This window comes from Rhinatrema bivittatum, chromosome 5, assembly GCF_901001135.1.
Source record: "Rhinatrema bivittatum chromosome 5, aRhiBiv1.1, whole genome shotgun sequence".
Lineage (NCBI taxonomy): Eukaryota > Metazoa > Chordata > Amphibia > Gymnophiona > Rhinatrematidae > Rhinatrema > Rhinatrema bivittatum.
Genome location: NC_042619.1, coordinates 214905666 through 214920050, shown reverse-complemented (window position 1 = coordinate 214920050; position 14385 = coordinate 214905666). Strand labels below are relative to the sequence as shown.

At 50.3% G+C, this 14385-nt stretch overlaps 1 protein-coding gene across 1 annotated transcript in view; it reads left to right on the top strand.

Moving 5' to 3' along the window:
• Positions 1-14385, top strand: part of USP9X (ubiquitin specific peptidase 9 X-linked) — a 723495-nt gene that overhangs the window by 688995 nt on the left and 20115 nt on the right. Inside the window, 1 exon segment of the mRNA XM_029603145.1 lies at positions 8864-8959. Coding sequence (XP_029459005.1) covers positions 8864-8959 — 96 coding nt within the window.

The window sequence follows — 14385 nt, the reverse complement described above, 5'->3', positions numbered from 1 at the left end:
TGCCGTGGAGGCTGCCATCAATCCCGTCGCGGCCACCATCGATGCTGTCGGGCCGCCGTCAATGCAGCCGTCGAGGCCTCCGTCGATGCCATTGTCTGTGCTGTCGACGCCCCCTCGATGACGCTGTCACCGCCCACTCGATGCGCCTCAGTGCCCTCAATTAACGAAAACACTCCATACATCGGGATCTCAACCAGAGCCCCCGTGGAATCCTTGGACAAAAAACAACACCAAGAGCAGTAGAGGCACGGTGACTGTCAGTCACCGATGCCATCCAGGACAGCGGTGGCATCTTCCTCGGTGCTGGAGAATGACTGGGCCGAGCACCATGGGAATCATCGTCACTGCCACGGTAACCGTCCGTCACAGACTCCATCCTGGACATTGGTGACAGCTTCCTTGGTGCTGGAGAACGACTGTGCCGAGAACCGAGGGAAACATCGTTGCTGGCACAGACCGGGTTCCGCGTTTGGTGCCGGCACCGATACAGCATCGGCCTCAATGTCCATCGAGCCAGTTGCTTAGCGGGCCCGGGTACAAGATTTTCCATGCTACTCTGCACCCGAGGCACCGAGACTTTCCCCACCGACACCTGTGCCGGGTACTGAACCACCACAGATCCATGTGGAAGTGCCAGTAATGCCTAGCCTGCCTCCCCCTGTAGCTGCGTTACCTATACCAACTTCCAGGGAGGAACTGGACGTCCTCGTCCGCCAGGCTGCCCTCAATACCTTCTGGAGTCTACAACCTCAATCGATGCCGGCCCCCATACCAGCACCAACACTGGAGCCATCAATATTCGCACCATTGCGACACTGCCTCGCTGCCCTCATCTGTACCCTACCAACGACAGCCTAAGTCATCGACACCAACGCGTTCTTCTGAGCCTCCACAGACCCCTATACCTATCCTGGGTTCCTCAAAGGACAATGGGGGGACTCTAATCCCGCTTTGGCACCGATACCTGCTCCATCGGGTACCTTGCCACCAAGCCAACCACTGATCCCTACCCCGACTCCAATACCGGTATCTGCTGAGGAAGAGGATAAAGGCCCATCTCCTCAAAAGCAGTCGGTGCTGATGCCAGGACCCTCAAGTCTTTCAATCCATCGACACCCATCATTGGCACTGGGGCCGGCGGTGCCGACTTCGATACAGATACCACCTATTTCGAGGCCTCACCGTCCATTGGCGCCACCTTACCGCCCACTTGGCTTTGGATTCCTTCCTCCATCTGGAGGTCCAGCAGGTGAAGGGGGAGCCTTCCTATGACCCATGGCATGACGCTTCATCCGAACACTCCTGACAAGCTTCTGAGGTGCTTCTTTCTGAGCTTTCGCCCCCGGAAGAAAGACACCATTCCCCTCCAGAAGATTTCTCCTTCGCTTGTTTCGTTAAACTATCCCAGTCTGATTGGAGACGGAGGAGGAGGATGCCAGGCACAAAATGTTGGAAGTCCTACAATTTGTAGATGCTCCAAAAGAAGTGATGGCAATTCCTGTACACAAGGTCCTTTTAGACCTCTTACATTGCCTCTGGAAACACCCAGGAAGTGTGCCTCCAGTTAATAGACTGATGCCACATACCTGGTACAGCAAAGCCCAGGGTTTCAGAAAAGCCAATTGCCCCACTAATCTGTGGTTGTAGAATTAGCTCAGAAGAAAGCCAAAAAGTCCCGCCCTCACTCCTCTGCCCCACCTGAAAAGGAGCAAAAGGCATTAGATGCCTTAGGCCGCAGGGTGTTTCAAGGGTCAATGCTGACGGCTCGCATAGCGGCCTATCAGCTTTAAATGACCCAATATAATAGGAATCTCTGGAAGCAAGTCTAGGAATTCTCTGAAACCCTGCCTGAGCAATTCCAGAAGGGCTTGACCTCCATCCTACAGAAAGGATTAGAGGCTGGGAAGCATGAGGTCAGAGCAGCATATGAAGCTTTTGAACCAGCTTCTAGAGTTTCAGCAGCTGGGATTAGTGCCAGGCGCTGGGCTTGGTTTAAAGCCTCTGACCTCCGCCCAGAGGTACAGGACACATTGGCTGATCTTCCCTGCACATGGGACAATTTGGGGACAAGATCCAAGAGGCAGTAGCGCAGCTCAAGGATTATCATGAAACCCTGCCCCAACTATCCACTGTTATCTCGGATTACCCCTGCTACAGCCCGAAGGGACATGAGGAGGGATAGCAGGAAGCAAATTTACAGGTCACGTAGGTATTACCCTCCTGCATCCGGTGCTAGGACAGCCCGGCCTTCTCGTAGAGGCCAACCTAGTCAGCACAGAACTCTTAGAACACAACCAGCCCCCAGACTTAGACCTGCAGCAGGATTTTGACTCCTATCTAGAGAGCTCTCCCCAACCAGTTTGCCGGTGGGAGGCCGCCTGTGCCACTTCGCCAACAAATGGCACTCAGTCACCACCGACCGATGGGTACTGTCTATCGTAACCCACGGTTACCATCTCAATTTTCTTACTGTGCTCCCAGACTCCCCTCCTGTCCCGGCGTGGAGCCTGAGCGATCACACAGTACCCCTCAAGGCAGAACTCTCTACCCTACTGCAGTCCAGAGTCATAGAACCGGTTCCCCGGATGCAGCAAGGAAAGGGGTTCTATGCTCGATACTTTCTAATCCTGAAAAAAAATGATGGCATATGTCTTATCATGGACCTCCGTGCCCAAATTCCTTCACAAACAGTTGTTCAGGATGATTTCCTTTGGCACCATGCTTCCGCTTCTGCAGCAAGGAGATTGGCTCTACTCTCTAGATCTTCAGGATGCTTACGCCCACATAGCAATCTTTCCTCCACATCGCAAATACCTGCAATTTGTAGTAGGACACAATCACTTTCAGTACAGAGTACTACCGTTCGGCCTTGCCTCAGCACCCCAAATGTTTATGAAGTGTCTGGCAGTCGTAGCGGCACAGTTGAGACGCGAAGATGTCCATGTCTACCTGTATCTGGACGATTGGCTCCTCAGAAGTCCATCCATAGAGGGTGCACTTCACTCCCTCCATCTTACCATCCAACTGCTCCAGTCGTTGAGGTTTCTGATAAATTATCCGAAATCCCATCTCACTCCATCATGCCAGCTCTCTTTCATTGGAGAAGACCTAAACACCACCATAGCCAGAGCGTTCCTCCCCGAGGACCGCACGAAGAAACTGTCCAACTTGGCCAGTACAATCCATCATCTCAGATGGCCTTGGCTTGTCTGCTCCTAACCTTACTGGGGCACATGGCATCCACAGTCCACATCACCCCAATGGCTCATCTTGCCATGAGAATAACGCAATGGACCCTGAAATCCCAGTGGTCCCAAGCCACGCAACACCTCTCAGTGGTCGTCCAGGTAACCAGCCAGCTTCAGCAATCCCTGGCTTGGTGGACACGGGAGTCCAATTTACGCAAAGGACTACCCTTCCAACCACCAGAACCTCAAATAATGTTGACTACGGATGGGCTCCAACCTAGGCTGGGGAGCCCATGTCGGCGGACTGCAAACACAGGGAGTGTGGACCAAGGCAGAAGCAGACCACCAGATCAATTTTCTGGAACTCCAGGCAATACAGTATTCCCTATTCGCATTCCAGGATTGCTATCCAACAAGGTAGTCCTGATTCAAACAGACAACCAAGTAGCCATGTGGTATCTAATCAAAAAAGGGGATACAGGCTCTTACCGGCTTTGTCAGGAGGCAGTGCAGATCTGGGCTTAGGCTCTGTCGCATTCCATACTACTGTGAGCCACATACCTGGCAGGCACAAAGAATGTGATGGCAGACCATCTCAGCCGGACCTTTCATCCACATGAATGGTCCCTAGATCCTTCTGTAGCGAACAGAATTTTCCATCTGTGGGGTCAGCCAGACAACAACCTCTTTGCATCCTTTCACAACTGCAAAGTGAACAGATTCTGCTCTTTACGCAGCAGCCGCAAGACACCAGCAATGGATGCCTTCGCCCACTCGTGGAGCACGGGTCGGCTATATGCGTATCCTCCTATTCCACTCATCAGCAAGACTTTTGTGAAGTTACGTCAGGACCCCGGGGCACAATGATCCTCATAGCCCCGTACTGGCCGCGAAAAGTCTGGTTTCCCATCCTTCGTGACCTCTCTGTCCAGCAGCCTCTTTGCCTGGGCATGGCGCCAACTCTCATAACGCAGAACCAGGGCGTGTTACGTCATCCAAACCTCCAGTCTCTGTCTCTGACAGCCTGGATGTTGAAAGGTTGATTTTGCAATCCCTTGACCTTTCCACTGATGGTCTCCCAGGTCCTCGTAGCTTCAGGAAAGCCTTCTACTCGTAAACCTTAACTGATCAAAGTGGAAGAGGTTCTCCTTGTGGTGCACGCCAAAAAGTCTAGATCCATTCTCCTGCCCCAAAGCAAGGCTCCTGGACTATCTCTGGCACCTCTCGGATTCTGGCCTCCAGACTTCCTCAATCCAGGTACACCTAAGTGCCATAGCCGCTTACCATAAAGGAATAGGGGATGCACCAATTTCGGTACAACTCCTTGTAGGGCGCTTTATGAGTGGCTTACTACAGCTGAAGCCTCCACTACATCCCCCAATTGTGGCCTGGGACCTCAATGTTGTCTCAGCACAGCTTATGCAGTCTCTGTTTGAGCCCCTGCATTCCTGCAAGCTATAACATCTCATTTGGAAAGATATTTTTCTAGTGGCGATAACATCCGCTCGCAGAGTCAGTGAGCTACAGGCACTGGTAACGTACCCACCTTATACAAGATTTCTCCATGACCGGGTAGTGCTCCGCACTCACCCTAAATTCTTGACAAAGGTAGTGACTGATTACCACTTAAATTAATCCATAATACTGCCCACCTTTTTTTCGAGACCTCACTCACACCCAGGTGAGCGGGCTCTGCACTCCTTGGGCTGTAAACGTGTGCTCGCCTTTTATTTAGACCGCAATGCAGCCCATAGGCAGTCCACCCAGTTCTTTGTCTCCTTTGACAAAAATAGACTCTATGTTGCAGTGGGAAAGCAGACCCTATCCACCTGGTTTGCGGACTGAATTTCGTTCTGCTGCCAGCAAGCAGGCCTTCCGCTAGAGCAGTGATGGCCAACCTTTTGAGCTCAGTGTGTCAAAATTCATAAAAGAAACCGAGCATAACTCGGGTGGTGTGTCACTTCTAGAAAAATCCATAATTTTGTGATATTTGTAGCTCTAATCAATAACAAAAAGTTATAATTTCAATATGTACTGTATTTATTAATAAAGCAAAAACAAATAATTCTTTACCTTACCTGCTTAGTGACTTTTTTGTTGCTGAATTTCATTGGCTAAATCTTCAATTGAAGCTGGGTATTTCATACACTTCAAGTCCAAGCAAGCGTTACAAACTTCATCTGTCAGTCGGTTTCTTTTATTGGCTCCCATTCATTTTCACACCACTCCCTCCCCATCCCCCAGGCATGCACACATTCATTCTCACACACACAGACCCCCAGGCAGGCACCCATGCATTCACACACATACACCCCCAGGCAGAGTCCCATTCATACACATGCACACACTAAAGGCAGACCCCCCTCTCTTTTGCCAGCAACCTCAGAACCTCTCTCATTCCTCTGCTGCCACTGTCACTGCTGCCACATGGCTATTGGGGAGGTGCCGATTGCTGCTACTGACACTGAAGCCCATTCTGCTGCCTCCTCTGTGCAGGCCCCGTGGGCTTCCTCTTTCTCCATGCTGATCTCGTACATTGTGAGATCTTTTCTCTCCATCTTCTTCCCTCAAACACACAGTCAGGTTCTCATTCTCACATGCATTTCTCTTTCTCACACACACACAGGCTCTCACTGGCACATGCTCTTTCTCATACAATCATTCATACACACAGGCTCTCACTGGCACATGCTCTCTCTCATACAATCATTCATACACACAGGCTCTCACTGGCACATGCTCTCTCTCATACAATCATTCATACACACAGGCTCTCACTGGCACATGCTCTCTCTCATACAATCATTCATACACACAGGCTCTCACTGGTACATGCTCTCTCTCATACAATCATTCATACACACAGGCTCTCACTGGCACATGCTCTCTCTCATACAATCATTCATACACACAGGCTCTCACTGGCACATGCTCTCTCTCATACAATCATTCATATACACAGGCTCTCACTGGCACATGCTCTTTCTCATACAATCATTCATACACACAGGCTCTCACTGGCACATGCTCTCTTCATACAATCATTCATACACACAGGCTCTCAGTGGCACATGCTCTCTTTCATACAATCATTCATACACACAGGCTCTCACTGGCACATGCTCTCTCTCATACCAATCATTCATACACACAGGCTCTCACTGGCACATGCTCTCTTATACAATCATTCATACATACAGGCTCTCACTGGCACATGCTCTCTCTCTCTCACAAACACACAGAGGCTCTCACATGCTGTCTCTGCAAACATTCAGGTCTTCACTCCCACACACAGTCTCTCAGCTCATCTCAAACACGCACACATGCACACTCTACAGACCCTCAGCCTCTCTCTCACCTCTGGGCCTCCTCTTCGCGGGTCGCCACAGGATGGGCTCTGCAGCGGCCCTGCTACCGGGCCTCTTCCTCTTCTCGGGCCGCTGCGACTTGGAATTTGCAGCGGCCCATAAGCACAAGTGCTGCTCCTCTTCTGCACGCGCTGATGCTTCACCTCCTTCCTGCCCACGCGGCTCCGGCAATGTTTACTTCCGGGGACGCACAGGCAGGAAGGAGGAGGAGCATCAGCGCGTTTAAATGCGATCTTTGTCTTGAGCCTCATCGCTGCGCCGCATGAGCCTCCCTGCGCCCGGGGGCATTGGTGGAGGGGTCCGGAGGGTAGGGGGATACTAAAAAAACAAATTTTAAAGGGTCGGTGCAGCTGAAAAAGAAAAGGCTCGGCACAGCCGATTAAAAAAAAAAAAAAAAATTCCCGATAGTCCTTGAAACGCTGCGTGTGTCAGCAAAAACGTCTCAGCGTGTCACCTCTGACACGCGTGTCATAGGTTAGCCATCACTGCGCTAGAGGGACGTGTGAAAGCGCATTCAGTCAGAGCCATGGCAACATCAGTAGTGCACTTCCGTTCAGTAGCCATTGCCGACATCTGCAGAGCTGCAACTTGGAGCTCTCTCCATACCTTCGCAGCTCATTACTGTTTGGACAAAACTGGCAGGCAGGACAGCGTCTTTGGTCAGTCTGTACTGCGTAATTTGTTTCCAATTTAGGAATCCGACTCTTCCTACCTACAACCCACTATGAATTTCAGGCTGCCCTTCATTACCAACAGCACCCCTGTTGTGCCGCCTGCACATTTTTTGGGTGCTGCTTGGTTTACTAAGTTCTCAGGCAGCCTGTAGCTCGTTATTCACCCATCTGTGAGGACTTACCATCCTGCTTGTCGTGGGAGAAAGCAGAGTTGCTTACCTGTAACAGGTGTTGTTCTAGGACAGCAGGATGTTAGTCCTTACAAAATCCACCTGCCACCTCGCGGAGTTGGGTTCACCTACGATTTCTTATTTTATTTTTCGCTCGTACTTTTTGCTACAAACGAGACTGAAGGGGGGGACACCCTGTGTGGGCACTGTGGGTTAGTGCCATGCTGGGCATGCTCAGTATGCCAGTCAAAGTTCTAGAAACTTTGACAAAAGTGTTCAAGGACAGGGCTCCATCTGATGATGTTACCCATCTGTGAGGACTAACAACCTACTGTCCTGGGAGAACACCTGTTACAGGTAAGCAACTCTGCTTTCTTTGTGGTGTATAAAGTGAATTGTAGTGTTGAGCCACTCTGTTTTTTCATTATTATATTATATATTATATATATTATATTATATATAAAAAAAAAGTTAAAAATAAATTATTCAGAGACTTATCTAACAAACATAGGACCTTAAATTCTATCCTTTCTTTAATGGGTAGCCAGAATAGTGAGCTCAGTATTGGCGTTAATGATCAAATTTGTTTTTTTCCAGTTAATAGTCTGGCAGTTGCATTTTGTAATATTTGTGAAGGTCTAAGGGTCCCTGCCGGAGGCCTAGTAGCAAAGCATTACCGCAATCGAGTGTAGAAAACATTAAGGATTGGAGGACTGTTCAAAAATGCTCTTGGATGGAGCAAGGGTTTTAAACGCTTTAGCATATGTAGCTTATAACCTCCTTTAATTTTTGTATTGATATGTCTTTTCATATTAAGTTCATTTTCTAATATGGGATAATTGTATACTGCCAGTGCTTTGAAGATGTGTAATGGTGTTCAATATGCCATCTGTATCTGCCAAAATCCATCTGCTCCTCATTCGTAGGGTCCTCAGACATGCTTGGTGGACTGTGAATATGGGACATGGCATCTCAATTTTTATCCAACTCTGCCTTGAGCCATGCAGCCAAAGTGGACAGATAAGGCAACAATGCAGTTTCCAGAACATTTTTCTAAAAACTGCTGTTCTACAACCACTCCCAGAATTAATTACTTTTCTGTTTCAATAAAAATATAACTTTTCCAGTGTTTCTTTCTGCTTGCCACTTTGCACCTGTGAATCTTTTTTAGACCCCAGATCTGAGAATACAGGCAGTTATCCCTTAAATAAGCATTCAGAAAGGTCCTACCTCCTTTCCGAGAAGTGGGAGGGAAGGCATCTCTGCAAAATAGAGATTGTGTTTCCCCAAGCATTTTGTTGTTTTTTTACTCTGTTTTAGATAGTTTAGCCTTTACCCATGTTTAATCCATTAATTTACTCAGTTTTTCCCTAAGAATGATGAATTGTTTAAGAATGAAATTGTTTGACTTGAGAAATCAGAAGCTGGATTTTCACAAGCATGTGCAATGATCTGATTTGTAGGAGCCAGATGACCCAGATGCCCCAGATGAGCATGAATCTTCCCCACCAGAAGATGCCCCATTGTATCCCCATTCACCTGGTTCCCAGTATCAGCAGGTAAATGTCACATGGCTTTATTTATATTTTAAAAGACTCTGCTGTCTAACATTTTTTTCAAAGATTCATAAAATAGGTAAGAAGGAATATATTCATAGTGATGGAAAGCCTTCTTAAGTCCTTAGTGAACATTTAATAGACACACATCTTCCAGCAGAAATTTACATAAACAGAATCATTGTTCCTGAAAGTACAATGCCTGTATTAAAACAATTCCTATGATCCTCCCACCTACTGCTCAAAGATGCTGTGGTTTCCAGTCAGAAGCAAGCCATTCACACCAACTCATGCTTGTCTTGTGTCCCCCCCCCCCCCCCCCCCTCTATAATTGCTCACAATACAAGTTTATACCTGAGGCACAAGAGGGTAAAGTGATTTTCCCAAGGAGCAGCAGTGGGATTTGAACCCTGATCTCCCTGATTCAAAGCCCGCTGCTCTAACCACTAGACTACCCCTCCAGAATTGTTGCACTCACTGTTTCAACAATTTGCATATAACAGGTGGGTTTGGTAGTTTACAGTGAAGAGGGATTACAGTATTTGGGTTTTAGCAATTCAGAGGACTATGCCCTGTAAAACAATAATCAGGGTCCCCGGTCTCCTGCAAAACCACGGTAAGGGCCACATAATTTGGCCCTTCCCCCAGAATTTGCCAGTCCTGGCCAAATTGCCTCAGGGGGCTGGGTCCTACCTGGAAGAAACCTCGCATTAGCAGCAGTGAGACATGGCACATTCCTCTTCACCCTCCCACAAAAAAAGAAGCATCATTGATGGCAGTGGGATAGCGCATTGATTCCTTTCTGGTACCCACCCACCCCTGCTACTGCCCTGCTTCTATCCCGTCACTCACCCTCCTATCAGGAAAGAGGAGGGGGTGGCAGCTGCCTCTTTCACTGCCAGGACCTGGGTCACGCTTTGAAACAAGTGCAGAGTCAACCATATGGTTCAAAGCGTGACTTAGGCCCCAATAACAGAAGAGGAGGGTGTGGCCCAAGGTGCTGCAAGGCTGCTGTTATCCACTTTCCTGACAGGAGACTGAGCAAGGGGATCATGGGATGAATGAGGGGATTATGAGGGTATCGTGGCTGGGGAAGGGAGTGAAGGAGAGTGAGTGGAAGGATGGGGGGGTAGGAGCAAATGAGTAGTGAGATTGACATGGAGGGGGGGTGAGTGGGAGGATCTTGTGGGGAAGGGAAAAGGGAATGAATGAGTTGGCAGAGGGAGTGAAGGATAGCGAATGAGGGGATCATGAGGGAATGAGTGAGTAGGGGATTCATGGAGGATGAGTGAGAGGATCTTTGGGGAAAGGGAGTGAATGAGATTGAGCAAAGAGGTTCATAGGGAGGGAGAGAAGGGAAATGGGGGGATTGTAGGGGAGGGGGATTGAACAAGGAAGAATGAAGGGATTGGGGTATCAGAAGTAAATCAGGGAGGGTAAGGGCTATCTCGTGAGGGGAAGTGAATGATGGTCAGAATGAATGGAGAAGGGAAGAGAGGATTAGGATGGAAGGGGAGCGAATGAGGGCATGTGAGGGGGAAATGAGAAAGTAAATGAGGGATAGTGAGTGAGGGGATCTTGAGGCTGGGTGGAAGTGGGTGAGAGAAGAAAGTGCCAGAGAAATTGTGAGGGCATGGGAGAACGTGCCTTTGTGAAAGTAAGGGAGGATACGGCAGACAGAGTGAGGAGATTAGAGTGAGTGAGGGGATTATTATATGTGCAAGTGGCATGAGAGGATTGGACAGGCTATTGGCAGAAGGGAAAGAGATGAGGTGCAATTGGAGGGCTGTGACTTCCTTTCTTCCCTACCCCATCCCAAATCCTTCTCTTCCTCATCCTGATCTTCCCTGTTTCTCTTCCACAATACTCCCTTTCTTCCCACCTCTTTCTCATTCCTGATTCCTCTTCCCTCCCCTCCTCTCATTCCCTGTACTTATTCTCTGATTCCCCCCATCCTGTCCACCCTCTGTGCTTCTATCCTCCTCATCCCTTCTCTCTCTACCCCGCCTGCCTAAGATTCTTTCTTCAGTTCTGTTCTTTGAAATCTCCTTTCCCTCATGTCTTCTTTATCCTCATTTCCAGATCCTTCCCCTTTTTCCTCCGCAGTCCTCATCACTCTAAAGATCCAATTTCATATTTCCTAGCGTGTAGCAGATGGACTCAAAACAAATGGGTATAGTGTGCTCGTGCTAGCAGTTGGAGACAGATCTGACGTCAGCACGGGTACATATACCCCCACAGGAAGTGAAGCAATTCAGTAATTTCCATCTCCAAAGCAGTTTGGAGCTACCCACGCTCACTGAGCGTGTTTTCCAAATTCTATCGACTAAATTCTTAGAAGAAATCTACTGAAGACGAGCCCCGCACTCCTGTGGTGATACCAGGCGGTTACTCACCCAGTTGAGTTTCCCGAGCTGACTTCCATGGTCCCTCGGACGTAGGAGCCTCGGTCCAGTGGCCGGTTCGCAGCAGGGACCCAGCCCCCGAGTGAGAAGGGCTCGGGCGCGGCTTGGCCCCCGAGCGGTTCGGGCGCGGCCTAGAGGCAGCCTCGGTCCCGGCGTGGACTTGGCCCCCGAGCGGTTCGGGCGCGGCCTAGAGGCAGCGGGTGTACTTCCTTAAGCGTGGCGGTGAAGGTATTCCCCTTTCCCCCCCCCGCAGCCGGAGACCGCCCAGGTCGCAGCCGGGAAGCGCCGAAGACAAGGTAAGGAGTACATCTTTACTTGGTCTCCAAGGAAGTGTGGATTAACTGGGCCTGCCTATGAGGCCGCCCGTCTGGGAGGTCGCCATTTTTTGCCTGCCTACTTCTCTTTTCTAATTAAGCGCTTTTTGCTTGCTTAACGCACGTTGTGAGCGCACGCGATAGGCGCACGTTGTGAACGCCCGCGATAGGTGCACGTTTTTGGCGCACGCTACTAGGATACGCGCACATATGCTAAGACGCCCAATTATAGGCGCACGTTTATGAGACGCCCGTTGATAGGCGCACGTTTATGAGACGCCCGCTATAGGCGCACTGTTTATAAGACGCCCGTTCATAGGCGCACTGTTTATAAGACGCCCGCTATAGGCGCACGTTTATAAGATGCCCGTTTATAGGCGCACTGTTTATAAGACGCCTGCTATAGGCGCACGTCTATATAAGACAAGACGCCCGTTTATAGGCGCACATTTATATAAGACGCCCGTTCATAGGCGCACGTTTCTATAAGACGCCCGTTTATAGGCGCACGTTTATAAGGCGCCCGTTCATAGGCGCAGGCTGTTATGTGCCTATGTTAGGCGCACATTGTAGGACGACACCGCATTTGAGGCAAATGGAGCGTAAGAAGGCCTCTGCGTCTGCAGAGCTGGCACCCCCAGAATCAGGCATGAACGCTCTAAGCCTCTGCTCAGCATGCAATCTTAGAGCCACACAGAGCAAGGAAGCAGACTCCCTATGTGCCCAATGTGAGGAAGCCATGGCAGTCCCAGGACAGGACCGATCCCAGCCCAGCGGTTCCTTAGAGAACACTCCGGACTTAGCAGGCCGCGGCGAGCAGCCAGGGAATCCGAGAGATCTGGTATCCCTGCGGCCAGATCTGGCTTTGCTTTCCTGGGTGGAATTGTTTAAGGGGATTCATGCCTTTGTCCAGATGCAGTCTGCTCCTCGGATGGGTCTTTCCATCCCGGTTGATCCGGTCCCTGGACCGGATAGGCCTAGGCACAGCCATTCACCACCCGACAGCCCCAATCATGGGGATTCGGATTATTCACAGGTAAGTGAGGAGCCCCTCGAATAGAATGAGCTTCCCTCAGAGATAGAACCATATCGGACCATGAGACGCTTCTTTCGGAGAGAAGATCTGCCGGGCCTGGTCTCACAATGCTTATCGGAGCTGGCCATTCCAGGCCAGGACCCCCCAGGGGTCCCTATACAGAACCCTCTGCTAGAGGGCCTGCGCCAAACGGCTCACCACTTTCCCCTCCTACAAGCAGCACAGCAGCTAATCGAGCTGGAATGGAAGGCACCGGAGGCCTCATTCAAAGGGGGTCGGGCCTTGTCTGGCATGTACCCTCTAGATCCGACAGCCAAGGAACTGCTGGCGTGCCCCAGGGTAGACGCCATAATTAACACAATTGTGAAACGCACCACCATTCCGGTGGAGGGGGGAGCGGCTCTCAAGGATGCACATGACCGACGCATGGACACCATTCTGAAACAAGCCTTTGAGGTAGCATCCATGTCCCTTCGAATCGCGACTTGCTGCACCGTGGTGACGCGCTCCTGTTTATCACAGGCAAGAAATAACACCCTGGGAGAAGACATGGAATTGGCTCTCGCATTTCTCACAGACGCAGCCTCCGACCTCATCCGTTCGGCAGCCAAGGGAGTGTCCTCCTCAGTGGCAGCCAGAAGACAGCTTTGGCTACGCAATTGGGCGGCCGACTCGTCCTCCAAGACTCGACTCACAAGAATGCCCTTTAAGGGTTCCCTACTGGGCGACCTTGAGAATTGGGCTACTAAATGGGGTGCTTCTCCGTTACCCCGTCTACCAGAAGACAGGTCAAGGAGGAACCAGCGTTCTGTTTCTAGACCATCCAGAGGTAGAAACGCGCAGCGCTTCAACCCTTATCGGTCTCGCTATCAGGCACCTCGTTCTCAGGCCAGGAATCAGCCCTTTCGGGCTAAGCACACCAAGAAGAGAACCGGCCCGGGTTCTGGCCCCGGCCGTAACCCACAATGACAATCAGCCGACCCATCCAAGGGTAGCAGCCATAGGGGGCAGGCTAACCGCAGGTGGGTCGAGATCACTTCGGACCAGTGGGTCCTCGCTATCATCCGGGAAGGATATTACCTGGATTTCTTTTGGCTTCCGCCGAACAAGTTTGTGGAATCTCCTTGTTCGCCACTCAAGGCAGTGGCACTAGAAGTGACCTTACAGAGGCTCCTGGCCCTAAAAGCCATAATCCCAGTACCTGCGGAAGAGGTACCTTCTGGGCATTATTCCATTTATTTCATAGTACCCAAGAAGGAGGGCACCTTCAGGCCCGTCCTGGACCTCAAGTCAGTCAACCGACACCTACGGGTCCCCAGCTTTCGCATGGAAACTCTACGGTCTGTCAAGAATTCAGTACAGCCAGGGGAGTTTCTCACCTCCCTAGATCTGTCAGAAGCCTACCTGCATATCCCAATTCATCAGGATCATCAGCGCTATTTACGCTTCAAAGTCCTGAGTCAGCACTTCCAGTTCCGGGCCTTACCCTTCGGGTTAGCCACCGCGCCGCGGATCTTTACCAAGGTAACAGTTGTAGTGGCAGCGGCACTCAGGAAGGAAGGAATCCTCGTCCATCCCTACCTGGACGATTGGCTGATCAGGGAAAAGTCACGGGAAGAGAGTCACCGGACAACCAACAGAGTTATAGCTCTTCTGGAAAGCCTAGGATGGGTA